Genomic DNA, 17,963 nt, shown 5'->3' with positions numbered 1-17,963 from the left:
TGAGGATAATGGTTATCGGAATCCTCCTCGTTGGCTATATAGCCTATGCAGAATATGTGATGCATCATTCCACGCACATCGCCACCGTTGTTAATATTTTCTTCAGAATCTAATATCTGATATCTCCCTGACTCAGATGGCTTCTGGCTTTTGGCCTTGGGTGGGGCCTTCCCCTCTCTCTGTGTCTGGATGACAGAAACTAAACTATGCGGGACCTACCCTAACTCCCTCTCCATTGCTATTGCTACCCTACCTTATCTATCTCCATGTTATACCATCTCCAATCTACTCTATCTACTTAAAATACTGGGAAAAATTAGAAATATTCGTCTTTCACTCTTTTTACCGTGCTTATAGAATACCAAAATCTTTATGAATTTTTTTTTTTTGAACAAACGATATTATTTGAAAGGAAGAAAATAGGATAAGTCTTGTAATGGGCTAGAAATAATGTAGTTCGAATTCGCTTTTGGCGAAAATCGAATCTAAAACCTTTCACTTACAAATGAAGAGGAATACAACCAAACCATAATAATAAATGACTTATGAAATGTTTTAAGACACTGCAAAAACTTAATAGATATGGTCAAACCTCTAATTTCGATATAAAAATGGTAATTCACTTATTATTTTTTTATTACAACAATATATTTTATGGACCAACTAAACGTGGAAACAAACTTTGTCCAAATTAGGAATCAACTTTCACATATTTGGGATCACATATGTTTTACACAGCGATATATTTACATATTTTAAGAGCCATGAGGTAAAAAATTCATATTAAATAATTATGTATGTACTATGTAGTCCAATATCTCCTATTGGATGGGGTATGGTTTTTACCCATATGTTTCAACATTGCTCACTTCTAAATTATTTTAATAGTTTTAAGAATTTTGTATGTTTGTATTAATCCATATGTAAATTTTTGACCGAAACCTGAGTCCAGTTAGGTAGTAATGAATTTGGGAGGGGGATACATATATTTGCTCACTCAGTCACTAATCTGCTTCCTTTCTAGATTCAATTCGAACAAGTTGTAGTACACCAAAAGAAACCCGGGCACCTGCAGGCTGCATAGAGAAGGATGTTTCAGTCTCTTCTTCGATATAGATTCAGCAGCACAACCCCTTCATCTATCAAACGAATAATCACCGCAGTCCCCAATGTCTACAAAACCCACGCACTCTCACTCCTCCCCCCTAAACAACATCTGCAGCAGCGGCGGCGGTGCCACAACTGGGAGGGCACGCTTGGAGGCGGAGGCGGAGGAGGAGGAGGGAGTGGAGAGTACGATCACATTAGGGCCGAAGTCAACTGTCCCCGGTGCTCCAAACAAATGGCGGTGCTCTTCTCCACCCGACCCCTCTCCATCACCACCCGAGAGACGGGGCTCTACCAGGCCGTCAATCTCTGCCCCAATTGCAGGACCGCCTTCTACTTCAGGCCCTTGAAGCTCGTCCCTCTACACGGCACTTTCGTGGAGATTGGTCGCCTTAAAGACTTAAAGCCCCCCACCAATTCCTTCGACGCAAAAACAGAGCCATGCGCTGTTGATGATGAAACGCCCTCGTCTTCTCCGCCCAGGGACTTGCCCACCCCCAAGTTCATCTGTAAGGCGCTTGATGAATTTGTTATCGGCCAACAAAAAGCCAAAAAGGTTTTGTGATTTCAATTTTCTGAAAACAAACAGATAAACCCACATATGGATATGATCAACTAAATTGAAAGAAATGATTTCTAATGCGGGTGTCACAGGTGCTTTCCGTTGCTGTTTACAACCACTATAAAAGGATACATCATGCTTCCCCAAAGACTATGAGGTTAGTCGAAAAACTGATGGTTCATGCTGAATTTTTAAGGTGTTTTAAGATCAAATGAATGTGCTTTTCTTGCTGCTTTATCAATTGACTGTTGGCTTTGCAAACGTAATCTCAGGTCTGGTGCAGAATCAGTTGATTATAAACTTGAAGGAGTACATGACAGTGACTCTGTTGAACTGGAGAAGAGCAATGTATTACTGATGGGTCCCACTGGTTCAGGTAGGATAAGCATTCTTGTTTATGCGTGTGCTCGTGGCGTGATTCATGAGAACCTCTAGCTTACAAAGATTGCGTACTCATTATATTTTTCTTACATTGACCAAGGATAGGGAAGACGTTACTTGCAAAAACACTAGCTCGTGTTGTCAATGTACCGTTTGCCATTGCTGATGCAACAACATTAACACAGGCAAGTGCATTGCTCGGTCTTGTTTCATGCATCATCTGTCTTTGGCATCATTGCTATTATCCATACCCTACAACTACAACCTATATTGGTTACTTCATTGGATGAAATTTCTTCTTTTATAGTTCTTCTGGGGTCTTTCATCGTTAAAAATTTACTGTACACACTGATTTTGATGGAAAAATACTGTCATACTTCCAGTGTAAAATCCGAGCACTTCATATCAGGTGGTAATCAGGAAAGCATTCCGTATTGGAATCTTCTAATGGGGATATGTTATTTGACATTCAGGAATAGATCTAGTGATATATATATATATATATATATATATATATATTGTTCTAGTGCACCATCTGTGCACACTGTACAGACTGCTATCTTTATCCGCATTTTGTTTCACTATATCAAATCATAGCATCCTCTCTCTCTCTCTCTCTCTCTCTCTCTCTCCATATATATATATATATATATCTCCTGTTACTACCCTCTTCCTTTGGTATGCAAGTGGTGGGAAGGAAGCAGATACTCGATAGTTGTTAGTAAAGAAATTGAAGCTTAAGGAGTCTGTACATAACACTTGGAAACAGAAAAGCCTATGCTGTTCCCTTTGTCATGCATTAATTTCCTGAATTTTCGTTTCATACTGACGTGGATGAGCTATCTTATTGGGTTCAGTGAGAAATGGTTTCTTACTTGGATGGTTTCACTAATAGTTCAACTTCTCTCTGTTTCTCACTCTCTATGCAGGCAGGTTATGTTGGAGAAGATGTGGAATCGATATTGTATAGACTGCTTATGGTAGGTTTTATGCTATGTCATGTGTTTCTTGTTCAAGAATTGCAAATATTCCTCTTTTGTGCTTGTTTTGGGTACCATTAAGCAGACCTTACATAATTACGTTTTGATCATTCCAATGTGTTTAGGAAGCTGACTTTGATGTGGAAGCAGCTCAGAAAGGGATTGTCTACATTGATGAAGTTGATAAGATAACTAAGAAGGTGTGCTATAAACATATGTATTGAAATCAGCTAATTTTATTCCTCACTAATAATAAGGAGGCTATTTTCAGGTTGAGAGCTTGAGCAGAGATGTATCGGGGGAGGGTGTCCAACAGGCATTGCTGAAAATGTTAGAAGGAACCGTAAGTAACCAACTCTTTGATAGGAAGTAAGTAAAACAGTTTTGTTTTAGTCTGTAAATATGATCCATGTTCCACAAATTGTTATATATCATTTATGAAGAAGTCAAACAAGTTAGGACTGTTAGTTTAAAGCATGTTATCCTGTTCAGACTGTAGACGTTTTTCTCCAATGGTTTTGTGGTTTCATTTTCTTTAGGGTAAATCTTTAATGTTTTCATGATTGTTTCAGAATTTCTTTGGAGGTCTTGAATTTTTTGGACAATATTGATGAAAATCAAATTTTGTCAACCCTCTTAGTGTGAGTATCTATACAACAACAACAAAGCCTTATCCCACTATTGTGAATATCTATACAACAACAACAACAAAGCCTTATCCCACTAGTGTGAGTATCTATAACGGACATAACAACAACCTTCTTGGTAATTCCTTGTAGATTTCTCTTGGATTTATGTTATTACCTAAACTAAAACTTCTTCCAACTTTTTTTTTGATAAATTTGAAAGATTCCCATCTTTGTATTCTATGATATTTGCTAAATTTTTGTTAATACCTTGTTGTATAACTAAAGGACTTGCATATTTGTTCTTTGGATTCCTCGTAATTCTCCCATCAGCCTTTTTTGCGATGTAACTTTTCCATCCAAAACAATTTAATGCGATTGACTTTAGCTATAATGAAAAATATCTATTGATTTGATGTCATAGCATTGGAACACGTTTTTGTTACATAACATTTGTTTAAAGTAAAAATTATATGAATTTCTCATGTTTTTGTTGCATGGCATTGGAACAATGCATGTGACCCATTTATAGTGATTGCCATATTCAAAATGATCACGTGACATCAGGTTTGATGCTTTCAAATGTTCGGAATGTCTCATTTAATTTAGTTATATTAATATAAGAGTACATGTGTTTTTCTTTGATCTCTCAGGTAGTTAGCGTTTCTGATAAAGGAGCTCGGAAGCATTCTCGTGGTGATAGCATCCAGGTAAAAGTATCTGTTCATGTCTTCTTCCTCCTCATTTTAGAGGCTTTTTCTTTGATATGGTTAGATTTGGTGAGTTGTAGGTAAGAGATGCCTTATGGTCATACTAACTTATATTTCCTGAGGCATTAGGCCTCATCTTAGGCGATTTCTTACGGAAAAAATCACAGGTATTGCTCGTGTGGGGGTGGGTTCATAACCTGTGAAGTACAAAACTTTTCATGGTTATAGTTTGAAATAAAAATCATATGGTCCACTAGTCAGTAGATAGAATGATTTCATTTCCTTCGTGTCCAACTTTCCCCCTAAAATTTCCACTTTGAGGAGGGTGCTTGTAGTTGAAGTATTTTTAATTGCAGTGAAGTGATTTTAATATTTTTATGTAGAAAAAATGGATTGTAAATTTGGAACAGCTTTATATGTTTCATTAACGTGTTCAGTTTTAATCATACAGTTTGTACTTGAAGTCTGACTTTTAGCAGTAGTCCATTCTCCTATTTAGTAAGGGTTTGCATTGCAAAAATGTCAACAATTTCGTGGTGCACATAATTACTTTATTACGATTTACGATTCTTGGCAGATGGATACAAAAAATATCCTTTTCATATGTGGTGGGGCATTTGTTGGTTTGGAGAAGACCATTTCAGAAAGGTAATGTAATCTCCTAGGGATGTATATTATAAACTATTAGCATGTATGTTTCTACATTGAAAGGAATTTGATATGGTTAAGTGCTTTCTTTTCTCAGACTCCAAGATTCTTCCATTGGATTTGGAGTACCAGTTCGTGCAAACATGAGGACCAGTGGCTTGACTGATGCCATAGTGACGTCATCTTTGTTGGAATATGTGAGAATCAAAACTGAATACAAGTCAAAGAATATATTCCATCTTTATTTTATGTATGCATAATCAATTTCTTGACTTGAGGTTTCCTGAACTTCTTCGTCTTCTCTAATACAATATGCGTATCCTTATTTGTTTGAATAACAAGCTTTAAAGTTTCTAATGGAACTGTAGGTAGAAAGTGGAGATCTTATTGCGTACGGCCTGATACCTGAATTTGTTGGCCGCTTTCCTGTTTTAGCTAGTTTGTCATCTTTAGATGAGGACCAACTTGTTCAGGTGTGCTCTATCTATCTGCATCTATTACCTTATGTAGTGAAATATTTTTGTGTTGTTTTCGTGGTTATTATTGGGTGGGTGAGTAGAACATTTTAGGCATGCTCAACCTGTAGATTATTGTGCACTGTATACTGGAAGATCTTGCTCACTCGCTTCTTAAGAATAATGCAGTAGAACTTGATATTAAAATTGAAACTGACTAGTTAGCTAGACTCGTTGTTTTGTCCTCTGATTGATAAGATATTGAAATATTTCAGTATGTTTTATTTTGTAAATCAGGTACTCACAGAACCTAAAAATGCTCTCGGTAAACAATATAAGAAGATGTTTAACATGAACAATGTAAGCTTGTGATCCATTGCATTATGTAGTCATAGAACTTTGTCTTACCATACCTTTAATAATTTCATTTTTGCAGAACTTGATAGAATAATAATGTAAACTCCTTATTTCTTATGAAATGTCAGGTCCAATTACATTTTACTGATAATGCATTGAGATTGATCGCAAAGAAGGCAATGGCAAAGAACGCTGGGGCTCGAGGTTTGAGAGCAATATTGGAAAATATTCTAACAGATGCAATGTTTGAGGTATATATACCCTCCTATGTGCCTTAGTTATTATGGTTATAATTGATTATCGTTCTAAAACAATTAAATAGACTACTCTATATGTTGCTGTTGTGTGATGTTGTTAGTTACACTGGCCAGTTTACTAGATAGTGGCGCTGTTTGCTAGACCTCAAAAGGGACCAGTTGATCTTTGTGAAATTAGCAACTCTAGGATATTGCTCCAAGTTTTGATTGTGAAATGATGGTTCGCTTTGTGATGACTGCTTAGTGTCTGGCCATTCCATGAAATTGGTACTTTTATTCTCATTGGAGAAAAATTAAAAGGAAAGGTGAATTATAATGTTGGTCCTTTTCCTGGGGTATCAGTATTTTTGTGTCTATGATACTAGATGGTTTTTGTTGTGCACAGGTTCCAGACATGAAGACGGAAGCCAATAGTGCATATGCAGTTTTGGTGGATGAAGAAGCTGTTGGGTCAGAGGACACTTGTGGACTTGGAGCTAAAATTCTTAGTGGGGACGGTGCATTGGAGAAATTTCTTCGGGAAACAAAGTCAGGAGAGTGCATGGTATCGTTTTGTGAAGTCCGTCATGCTCCTGTTCTTTGATGCCTTTCCTTTTTCTTCATTCTCTATTTGCTGCTTGATAGGTTAAAATTCACTACAATTTTCTCTGGGTTATCGGCACTGCATTTTACCTAAATTTGGGTTGCTTGCAGGGAAAGCGCGGGTTGGATGGAGATGAGTGTTTACGAGAAGTCTTAGATGTTCAATCAAGAGCCACGGCGCAGGGCTTGTAGGTTTAGTAGTGGTTGAGACGCCATCTCCACCGTATATATAGATGAAGAAGAGAAGTTATGATGGTGTAAAAATCAAGATCCATGCATGAGTTTATGCTATCACTTGCACTTGAATGAACTCATGTATATATTTGGAATTTAATTGACTAGTGCCAAGTTGTCGCTTCAACTTTGGACGTCCATATTTTCCCTAGTCAAAATAATAAGAGAATTATTTAGGATGGATGGATAAGAATGTAACAGGAACCCTAAACCTTAATAATATTTGAAGTGCCCTGCGTAGGTCATGTAGGCAATGCACATAATCAACTTGTATCTCAACAAAAATCAACATGTTTGAAGCCATCATAAACCTCTCCCACTTGTCTTTCTTGTCAATCTGTCTACAAATCAATTGGGCTAATCGGATAAACAGTCCCGTGGTAATAAGGTAATTGGAAGATGCAAATTTAATCCAAAAACGATTTTTTTCGTGAAATCTCCATTAAATACAGGATAAGAATGTCTACTAGTCTTTTCATTTACGCTTTATCTTTGTCTTGCATTGTTTTAGATTTTCTTCATTAATTGTGATTGCATTGAGTGCACCTTTCCGTTTAAGGGTGTATGGATTAGTCTGCTTTGGCCTTGCCTAACCTTTTGACATATCCACCAACAAAATATTTTTATTCTTACCTATCCAGTAGAATTATAAAGTAGTCTTGCGTTGTTTGTTTTTATGCCCCATAATGTTTAATCAGATAACATGTTTTCATGTGAGATGCAGCTTAGTTTGGAAGACTAATGAAAATAATTTGAAAACTTTGAGTTTTAACGATAATGACAAAATAAAGGGTAAAGTGAATAGTACCAGGATTGACTTTTTAATGTAAAAATGTGATTTTTCGTTAAAGTGAATAATACCAAGAGCTTTTAATTAAAGTTCTCTAGATTTTTCTATCATTGTACTAGAATTCTAATCGGTTATTAAGCCAAAAAAAATAAAATAAAAATACCTTTACATTTACTTTTATAAAATCGGAGCTAAATTAATAGAAAAGGTAAAGTATGGGCCTAGCTCAAATGAAAGTACTTGGACCCAGGCAAGGCCGAGTCCAATTGGTTTAGTCTCCTTTTCTTTTCGTCTGGTTTTTTGCATCGATTGATTGTTTCTGGTCGGTCTGGTTTGGATCTGTCCCTCTCCTTTTTGCTTGCGATTTCTAATCCTCCTCTTCCGATTCCTGCCTTGCTCTGTTTTCAGGTTCCTTTTTCTCTTCCGATTCCTGCTTCTGTAAAAATTTCTCAGAACCAACCACCGGATATCATCCCTGAAAAATTGAAAAACATGGAAGGAGAAGGAGGAGAAGAGCTCAGCATACAGGAGCTGGCCTCCAATCTCTCAACCTACAAAGATCAGCTTCACCAGGTCCCCCACTCCACTATTTTGCCCTTCTTCTTTGTTTCATCTGTTTTTATTCCTATGACGATGTTTAATTTTCATCGTTGCAGTCGATATATGCTGTGAGTGTGATTAGGGTTTATTTGAATTATTATTTAACTAGGGTTTTTCTTACCATTATACCAATTATGATATAATTAACCTGTTTGGGTTTAACCACTCCCCTCTCTACTTAAAAGAAACAATTTTCCCAGAATTTTGATTGATCTTGTATTGGTAGCAAACCAAACTAAAGAAAGGGAGGAACCTTGAAACTCTGGTTTATAATGCGTGCAGTTGGTGATTTCACATTAGGAATTGAGTCTACATAATCTACGGTCCGTCTGCGTCCTTGGTTATTTGATACACTAGGAATTGAAATCTTCGTACTATTGTATACATGTGTGGTATTTGTTATGTAACTTTTTGTCTATTAGTAAACCATGTCCAGATGTATATTGTGAATGATTTTCAGCTTGTGTGTCGATTTTAAATCGTGGGAAAACATTTATTACTCGTACAGCAAATTTCTTCCTTTGCCGTTGAACCTCATGTGTAATGTTTATGTTCTCACCTTCGAATAAGAGTCAATGGTTATGGGGAGTGAGCTTTAAGTCTTGAATAGACATGAGATTGGCTTATACACTAAATTCATATCTTCAAGTCCTATCGTTGAGAAAGTATATTGAGTATGTTGTATTGTATGTAATAGTGAGCATTCGAATTAGTGGAAAAGAGTACATCTTTGCAACTACTGCATTTGAATGCGAGCAAATTGGATATTCACTATCTAACAAATGACACAGTTTTATCCTATATAGAAAAGTATATGAAGCCGGCCATTAACTCAACTGTGTCCCTCATCATTTAAGTTTTTGATCTGAAAGAAAAAAAAATTGATGAATTGTTGGGATAGAAGATCAGTCAGTCGAAATAAATAAATGAATTCTTGTGGAGATGTGCAGTTTTACCCCTTTGATGGCGTGTTTGGTTGGAGCATAACAAGAGAATCTTCGACAATGAGGAGAAAGTGGGTGCACTCACTTTGGGATAGAGTTGATTACATACTTCTTCCTGGGCTTCTCTTTCAAAATATTTCAAGAACATTCTATATAAAGGGAGTGTTTTGATTGGAGGGCAGTTTTGTACCGAGGGTTCTCTAGGATGCTGTTGTGTCTAGTGGTTTAGGTTTTCTCTGGGTTATTTTGTTTCTTCTGTTGTCTTTGGTGTTTGAAGGACTAGTTGTCCATGCTTCTTATTTTTATTTTGTTTTCTCTTAATAAATCTTGTGTTTCTCATAAAAAAATGTAAAAAAATGAAGTGCCTAGTGCCATGTAATCCCTAATTCTGTTACTACTTTGTAAGAAATAAAAACCATCCTCACCTTTCTCTTAATGCATTTTACAATTCTTTCTTTTTTGTTTTTTGGTATGTTAGAAGAAAAGAAAGGGTACACCGTACACATGATATCTAGGAGGAAGCTATTCCTTATATAATTTTGAGGCGTGTTCTGTTTCTGTAGTTGGATCTTCTGACTAAATTTAGTGGGATCGTGAAGTTTGATGTTGCAATGTTACAACGTATGCACAATTAGTTATGCTTTGATATTGTCTTTTGATGAATTATTACAAATTTTTTACCATGAAAATAAAAATTTGAAGAATGAGTTGTTATCTTGTGTTTTCTATGTTGAAAATTATATGCTGTAGGTTGCATGGTGAATCATTCTTTGTATTCTCTTGTAGATATGTTTTTTGTAACGATTTCTGCTGTCCTCTGGATCAGGTAAAGGAGCTTTTAGCTGATGATCCTGCAAACTCTGAGTATGTTGACATGGAAAGAGAGCTCAATGAGGTATCTTTTTTTTTCTGTTTGTTTTTATATTATATTTTTGTATGTATATTTCATGTACATCTTATCAAATCATTTGCGATTTTGATTCATTTCTATTGGAACTCTCATTTTTGAGTTTATAGTGTATAGGTCTATATCTTACAGTTTCTGTGTGAAACTGAAAACTGAGGCAACAACTTCTCTGGGCCTTAGGATGACAACCAATTGTAGTTACTGTTATATGGATCTCTAGGTTGTTGATTCAATATCATTCTTCTTTTATTTCTTCCTTCTCTCTTTTGAAGGAATCATGTTGCTCAAACTAGCAACGCCAATTAACTGCTATGGCACCTGTGGAGGTTTGTTTTCTTTACAGGGTTGAATAAGGTGAGGATGGTTTTTATGTTGAATAAAGTTCATACACTTCAGAAAGCGGAATTCTGGAGAATTTAGAATTTAGAAAAGAAAAAAAAGATCCTTAGAGCTTCATAAAGTAGCATGTTACTCCTATCTTGGTTCCTTTGCAGGTGTGCTATGTGTGGTGATGGTCAGCTTTCACGTTCTCTTTAAACTGATTTCCGATGTTCACACTCAGATTCTAAGTTTGAAATTTGACAATAATTTTCTGTTTACGATGTAGGTCTATTTGTATGTATGTTGTTTAAATTTAGGTTTGATAATGCAGGTAATTGCTCTGACAGAAGAACTACTTGCAACTGCAAAGCAAAATCAGAATTCCGGATTAGATTTCGGGACAAGTGATAGTACATCACCTAGTTTGCACCAGACTCAGAGGAATGAAAATGTAAGTTGACATCCTCATGAATTTTTTTATTTTCGTTTTATTTTTGTGTTTTTTTGTTGTTTTTGTTAGGGAAAATATGCTTTATGCTTTGACAAGGTTACTCCTACAATGAGTTCTGTGGTAAATGGCTATGTAGAAATATGCTTTTTTTGTGTGTGGCTTGAGAATGACTTACATGAACAGAGTTTTGTTTCTCAAAAGGCGCTGGACCGGGGTTCTATATAAAAACTTCCTGCTGTTTACTCAACATATATTTCAACTTCAGAAGAATTTAAAAGCATACTTGGTAACCCAATGTGGAATTTGTTCCCACATTCACTGACCTTTAATAATGCATGTTATGAAGCTGATACTACTGTAGTGCTTTTTGTAAGGTTTATCTATAGAGCTTTTTCCTTTTTATTAAACCCTTTTCAAAAGAATTTTTCTGTTGACCCAAACAAAGCTGGTATTACTGTCATTAGTGTTTTCTTATGTTGTATCTTTCTCGTGGCCTGTTGTGGTTACGTTATAATCATTCCTCGTGCAGGATTCAGGGAATATTTCCGATTATCATGACAAGTTTTCTGTTGGCACAAAAGTTCAAGCTGTTTGGAGTGAAGATGGGGAGTGGTATGTGAGAAAAAATAGAGATTATTTCAGTAGATTTGTGTTTACAATTTTCTACGTTTGCTTTACCTTTCTTTTCTTTGTCTGTGGTTGATTAGTTGAATGTCCAGGTACGATGCCACAATCGAGTCTCTTACTCCAAATGGGTATTTCGTTACTTATGATAGCTGGGGGAATAAAGAAGAGGTATGTTTTCTCATACACATTGAATTAATATGTTTTTAATTCTTTAAGACATTCTTCTTTCTATTGATCATGTTCAAATCAAGGTTGAGAGAGAGAAAGAGGTTGAATTGTCAAGGTAGTTGTCTTTAAAATATGGCTTTATGATATTTATTTTCTTTGATTGAAACGTGTTTTATTCCAGTGGAATGAAGGTTTATCTGTTCATACATAGAATTGACATTGTGAATAGAGTGATGCTTTATTTGCTTTTTGAAAGTTACGTCACCTATTATTCAATTTTGAAATGACAACATAGTTTTTCCTTTTTCTCGTCTTAAAATTTGCGATGAAGTTAACTTAATATTTGAGGTTGTGGATCACTTTTGTTTTCATGACTGATCTCCATTTTTTATTGCATGTCCTTACATTTATTTTGGCTCATACGTTCTTCTTCTTATAAAATTGTGGTAAGCCACTGATACTTTTTCTTACTTCAGGTGGATCCAGACAATGTAAGACCAATTCAAGAAGGTGCTGTCAATGCATTGCTGGAAGCTGAAAGGGTTGCTGAGGCCACAAAACAAGCACTCAAAAGGAAGATTGCACAAGCTGCTTCTGTTGATTTCCAATCACGAAGTTTACCACCAAAACTTCGTATAGAACCTGATGATCCAGAGGATGTGGTATTTTATCTATCTGTCTAAAACTATTTGGTTGGTATTTTACTGTACAAAGGTGTGGATTTGGTAAAATATTCTTAGGACAAAAATGGTGGTCCAAAAGTTAAAATCTCGGGGCATGTTTACTTAATAGAAATGGAATAAGGAAGGAATGGGAGAACTTAGAAATAGGAAAAGGAAAGGGAATTGGATCAACTGATTCCTGATATTGAGGTATTTATTACAGATTTTAAGAGGAAGTTGACACTTTTCCGATTCCTTGCGTGCTAGTAAACACAGTGGAAGGTTTGGAAGTGAACTGATTCCCATTCCTATATTTTAGTGCTAGTTTGGTAGCAATCAAATTTTTTTTTTTTTGGCGTCTTCTATTATTTTCTTAAACCCTAAAAGTTATGGTATATTGTTTTTAAATGTGTTCTGACAACTTTTCTTTTTGGGGACTGATTCTTGCCAACTTCAAAATCTACAGAAAGTTACCAAACGCAAAAAGATACATGCTTTCAAGTCAAAGATGAGGATGGAACAACTGGAAGTTACACAGAATAAACGTCAAAATGCTTGGCAACAGTTCCAAACAACCAAAGGCAAGACTAAGAAGGTATGTTAGCTTCACATTTTGAATTTCAATGTGTTTGCACTATTGTCTGGTTGCTGTTTTTCAAGGGACAAGAATATCGGCTGCTTTAATTTGTCTGCGTGCCTCTGGAGTGTTTCCAAATTTTTACTTTGGTAGCTTTTTCTTCTTTTGGAGTGCTTGTCTGAATCAAAATAGTGTTTTCAAAGGCGGTGAGTTGCCTTAAGTGTGCCTCATCACAAGAGATGAACACATTACAGATTAGATAAACTGTTGCAACTGTCTCGTTTTAAACTTCTCTTATTTTGTAATGAAATGCTCCATTATAGGTTTAAAAGACAAAAAGGTAGCATTTTGTTTATCTTGTTAATGACCTCTTGTTGCCGTTGTACTTGTACCTATTAAAAAGGGTTTTACCTCATAAATCATAATGATCAATTTTCAACTAGCTTGTTTCTCAAGAATTGTTTTGGTTTTTAAGCAGACAATTGATTCACTTATCCAGAGCTATAACTTGTTGCATTTTCAGATTGGTTTCTTTTCTGGACGCAAGCGTGAGAGCATTTTCAAATCTCCTGATGATCCTTTTGGGAAGGTTGGGGTGACTGGAAGTGGGAAGGGCTTGACGGATTTTCAGAAGAGGGAAAAACACTTGCACCTCAAAGGGGGAGTGGGTGAGAATGATGAAGAGGCTCCTTAGGTCCATAGACTCCCTGCACTTGCATAGCGATGAAGAAAACCAATCTACCTGCCATCCCTGTACCTTGTGAAAAGGTTTAGTCGGAACTTGTTAGCTCAAAACCCGTGGAATGCCATTGCCATATGTATTGTTCTTACCCTCGTGTCGTGGTTATTATTGCCTTATGAGTTGTATTGTGTTACGCGTTTATGTCTTGAAATGAAGCAATGGTTTGACTCCCATTGATTTTGATCCGTGTGAAAAACCCACGCGAACGGTTTTTACATTTACTTTCCATGCACTCTGCTCTGCGTCCCTGTCCCGGTCGGAAAAGACTTGAAAGGAAGAGCAAGAAGGGATACGTGTGATGAAAACGAACAGCTCTCCGAACTCTATTTTACAAGTCCTACCAGGTCTTTATAGACTTGGTTACAAGGATTCATGAAATGAAATCAACAAAAATATTCTCCTTCCACCATTTGCCGGTATCATGACCAAAGTTGATCATCCGCTCCGGGGCTTCAAATTTCCCTTCACAGCCTCTTGAAGGGTTAAAAATCAATTTCCCCCAGTCCTCGCAGTACTTCTTTCCTCGCAGAAAAAACTCGCGTACAGATTCCAGTCATATGTATGTATGCTATCAGAACAAAATCACAAAGCAACTGACATATTTGCCACCAAAATGTTTCACACACATGGAGGCATGAATGGCATTGGTGAATTGATCGATGCATATTAACAGAGTGTCCTTTATACCACTCTATATGTACAGTCTCGTAATGTATATGTATTAATTTGTTAGCAAACTCATGAATCAACAAAACGATGCATACTCTTGATATTCAAATAACCATTCACAACTAACGATTGATGCATACAAGCCATTTAACATTCACACATGTATGCACTATTGTTCAAGGACAACCAAAATCAACAAAGAAGATGGGTTCAATTCATCTGGACAAATCAATCCTTAATGGAAAAATCATGAGAGTTCACAACTAATATCACATGTAAGAATAATTTGATCTCTAAAAATAACATAGAAGATGAAGTCATAGCCGACTTCAACAATAAACTTCTCCTCTCTTGTTGAAACAATATAAGATTTACAGTAGGTCTAAGTCCAATAATAAGCGTGTTATTCTGTAAGAGCAGTAACTACTACTTATATTGAAATAATCCTTGTGATTTTCTATTAAAAGCAGTATAGGAAACTGACATACAATTCCAATTCAACTATGAGTGCTAAGTATAAAGATTCACTTAAAATTTCAATTTCAAACTGATTAGAACAATTTTAAACTCTTTAATAAGAACACTATGACTAGTTCTAACGCTCACTATCGTACTCACTTTCTAACACTAAATTCTAGATGCGCTAGAAGACACAGGATATTTAGACTAGTGGGTTGTGACTATGGAGGAACATGTAGAATGTAGTTTGAGGTGGCATGCTAACAATTAATCGGGCCAGCGCTTAGGAGATACAATTGGGGTTGAGGCATTTTCACAGACCTAATTGAAAAGCAGGGATTATTCAATGCACAACTTAAAGGACATAAACATCCTGATTCATGAATTTGAAACGCAAAAAAGTTAAAGTCGACGTAAAAAAGTTAAAGTTGCAGTACTTTGTGTTCGTGGTGGTGAATCTGCCGATGGAGAGGGGGAGGGGGCCTCCTTAGACAGACATGCTAATCTTTTGGCAAACATACGGATTATGGACGTAGCATTTGCACGAGAGAAGTTTCGTTCAAAAGGATAGCAAAGGGGGCCCTTATATTTTTCATCTTTATATAGGAGTCCGACACCACCAACATCAAAACATGTTTGAGACATGTCTCTCGTTGAAAAGGGGGCCCTTATTTTCACTGCTGTTGAAAAGTAATACTCATCATCATGTTCCTTATGCATGCATGCATCACCTCATGCCTCATGGTGGTTAGATTTCCTCTACACTCTTCAGCCTACAGGTGGAGGAGAGGAGACTCTCGATCCCTCTCCCTTAATTTCAAGTAACAAATCATCACTTCACTACAGTAACAATAGCTAGCCTACCACTTGCGTATTTGCCTTTATCACATTCAGAGAATCAAGGGATAAGGCACGATGCGAGATATCCTCCTTCCCTTTTCTTAATTACTCAAATTCCTTCCTTGCATAGAAGAAAAAACCAGGTCCATTCATTTCTAATGATATATTGCCAAACGTCAAACATCTTTCATCTTAATTTGGCACCCACTCAATATGCATGGTTCTACATCTTAATTATATAAATATGTTTGGTTTCTTTCCAAATAAAAAGTTCAAAGGGATTTGAAATGTATTCAATACGTACTTGCCTACGGGGGTGCTTTCTTTGGGGAGGGGACTAGTATGCTATTAATAAAAAGAGGTATGGATAACACTTAATTTGAACGTTGACAATGTAATGCAATCACGTCAAAGTATATTATCCTACCTTTATAATCTAATACGACGTCCACAACATTAAAACCAACATTGTTATAGTAATAACATCATTTTGTGTAATTAGTTATAGCGTGATTATTATATAACATCAGAGTGTAAATTAACAATTATAGTGTAACTGTAATTACCTGTTTTGTGTGTTTACAACTATTATATGTTATGGTAGGGAGGTCATAAGTGACTTACGATGTTTTGTAATTTCATGACGTTTCCTAGTAATAATTTACATCTATGTTGTAATAAGACATGCATGTGTAATCATCAACGTTGGTAGTGTAATGGAAACATGTCTTAAGTATTAACTATAACTTTACCATGATCATATTACAATATAAAGGTAGAATATTATCGTTGAACATGATTGCTTTGCAACTATCAACGTTCAAATTAGATGGTACTTATACTCTTTTTTTTATTAGGGAACTTTAATGAAAAGGACTTCTTTAAACTTTTTATTAATCAAAAACCATCTATTAATTTTATATAATAAAAAGAGCTTAAACTTTAATTAAAGGACTTAAATTTTAATATAAAGGGCAACAATTTAACATAAGAATTAAAAAAAAAAAAAAAAAAAAAAACCAAAAAGTAAAACTGACGCACCGAGTCCGCACGTCACATCACCCACACAAACTCACGAAGGTGGATTGTCTGCCCTCTCATTTCCATACTCTCCCCATGCCCTCCTATGATGTGTGGTCACGGTTAAGCCACGTTAACATTTTATATTAATTTTTTTGTAAAAATAATAAAACAAAAAGTAATAGGAATATAAAATGTTGACGTGGCTTAACCGTGACCATACAAACAGGAGGACATGGGGAGAGTATGAAAATGGAAGGGCAGACAATCCACCTCCCAAACTCACTACCCCCATCGTCCTTAACCCCTCTCTCTCTCTCTCTCTCTCTCTCTCTCATATTCTATTAATTTTCTTTGTCAAATCACCATTTCATATCGACTTTTTCTCTTCTTTCTCCTCTCGCATTTCACCACTCTCCACTCATCTTCTGCTCTTACTCAATAAACAATATACTTTTTTATTTTTTATTTATTGTTTGTTTATTTGACCATTGTTTCATAATTTTCTTAAAACAAATTAAGTAATAATATTACAAGATTAAAAATAAATAAAAAATTGTGATTTTTTAGAACAAATTAAGTAATAATACTACCAAGGCCAAAAATAAAGAAAATTCGTAATTTTTCAGTTTTAAGAACATTAGCACTATTACTATTTTTTTAACTAAACATTGACTACTTCTTAAAATGAACACTATTTCTTAAATTAAACACTGACTATATCTTAAACCGAACATTAGTACTATCATTATTTCATAAACTGAACACGAGTACTATCACTATTTCGTTAATTAAACACTGACTATTTATCAAACGAACACTAGTACTATCACTATTTCGTAAACTAAACACTAGTTATTTCTTAAATGGAACACTAGTACTATCACTGTTTCGTAAACTAAACACTGACTATTTCTTAAACCGAACACTAGTACTATCACTATTTCATAAACTAAACACTAACTATTTATCAAACGAACACTATTACTATCACTTTTTCGTAAACTAAACACTGACTATTTCTTAAACGGAACACTAGTACTATCACTGTTTCGTAAACTAACTATTTATCAAACGAACACTAGTACTATCATTGTTTCGTAAACTAAACACTGACTATTTCTTAAACGGAATACTAGTACTATCACTAGTTCGTAAACTAAACACTAACTATTTTTTAAACCAAACACTAATACTATCACTATTTCGTAACTAGTACCATCACATTCATGTTTGTTATTTGACATTCCTCTCAATCAATTTATTTGATTTTCCTTTAATTTTTTT

General features: G+C 35.5%; 2 protein-coding genes across 5 annotated transcripts; both read left to right on the top strand.

The window, feature by feature from the left end:
* Positions 1-1,090: 1,090 nt before the first annotated feature.
* On the top strand, positions 1,091-7,082 carry LOC103946410 (CLP protease regulatory subunit CLPX2, mitochondrial). 2 transcript variants are annotated; one of them, XM_009357109.3, is made up of 15 exons: positions 1,091-1,663; positions 1,762-1,826; positions 1,942-2,045; positions 2,156-2,235; positions 2,980-3,030; positions 3,156-3,230; positions 3,302-3,373; positions 4,310-4,366; positions 4,944-5,014; positions 5,112-5,211; positions 5,383-5,487; positions 5,767-5,829; positions 5,955-6,077; positions 6,469-6,627; positions 6,777-7,082. In XM_009357109.3, exons 1-15 carry the CDS (start codon positions 1,091-1,093, stop codon positions 6,855-6,857), a joined length of 1,779 nt encoding a protein of 592 aa, XP_009355384.2. In that variant the 3' UTR covers positions 6,858-7,082. The 2 variants fall into 2 exon arrangements, with proteins under 2 accessions (XP_009355384.2, XP_048437683.1); XM_048581726.1 differs by lacking the exon at positions 5,767-5,829 and having other exon boundaries at positions 1,197-1,663.
* A 913-nt stretch (positions 7,083-7,995) lies between these two features.
* LOC103946409 (survival of motor neuron-related-splicing factor 30-like) lies at positions 7,996-13,861 on the top strand. 3 transcript variants are annotated; one of them, XM_048581728.1, is made up of 10 exons: positions 8,190-8,262; positions 10,060-10,128; positions 10,413-10,494; positions 10,635-10,654; positions 10,793-10,912; positions 11,442-11,524; positions 11,632-11,707; positions 12,184-12,369; positions 12,836-12,964; positions 13,470-13,861. In XM_048581728.1, exons 4-10 carry the CDS (start codon positions 10,652-10,654, stop codon positions 13,638-13,640), a joined length of 768 nt encoding a protein of 255 aa, XP_048437685.1. In that variant the 5' UTR covers positions 8,190-8,262; positions 10,060-10,128; positions 10,413-10,494; positions 10,635-10,651; the 3' UTR covers positions 13,641-13,861. The 3 variants fall into 3 exon arrangements, with proteins under 3 accessions (XP_048437684.1, XP_009355382.1, XP_048437685.1); XM_048581727.1 differs by lacking the exons at positions 10,413-10,494; positions 10,635-10,654 and adding an exon at positions 9,240-9,304 and having other exon boundaries at positions 7,996-8,262; XM_009357107.2 differs by lacking the exons at positions 10,413-10,494; positions 10,635-10,654 and having other exon boundaries at positions 7,996-8,262.
* Positions 13,862-17,963: the final 4,102 nt, after the last annotated feature.

This window comes from the organism of the source record quoted next, unplaced genomic scaffold, assembly GCF_019419815.1.
Source record: "Pyrus x bretschneideri cultivar Hongxiangsu unplaced genomic scaffold, Pyrus_bretschneideri_v1 Contig17, whole genome shotgun sequence".
NCBI classification, from domain to species: Eukaryota; Viridiplantae; Streptophyta; class Magnoliopsida; order Rosales; family Rosaceae; genus Pyrus; species Pyrus x bretschneideri.
The sequence above is the reverse complement of the archived record's forward strand: the minus strand, read 5'-3'. Positions and strand labels throughout refer to the sequence as shown.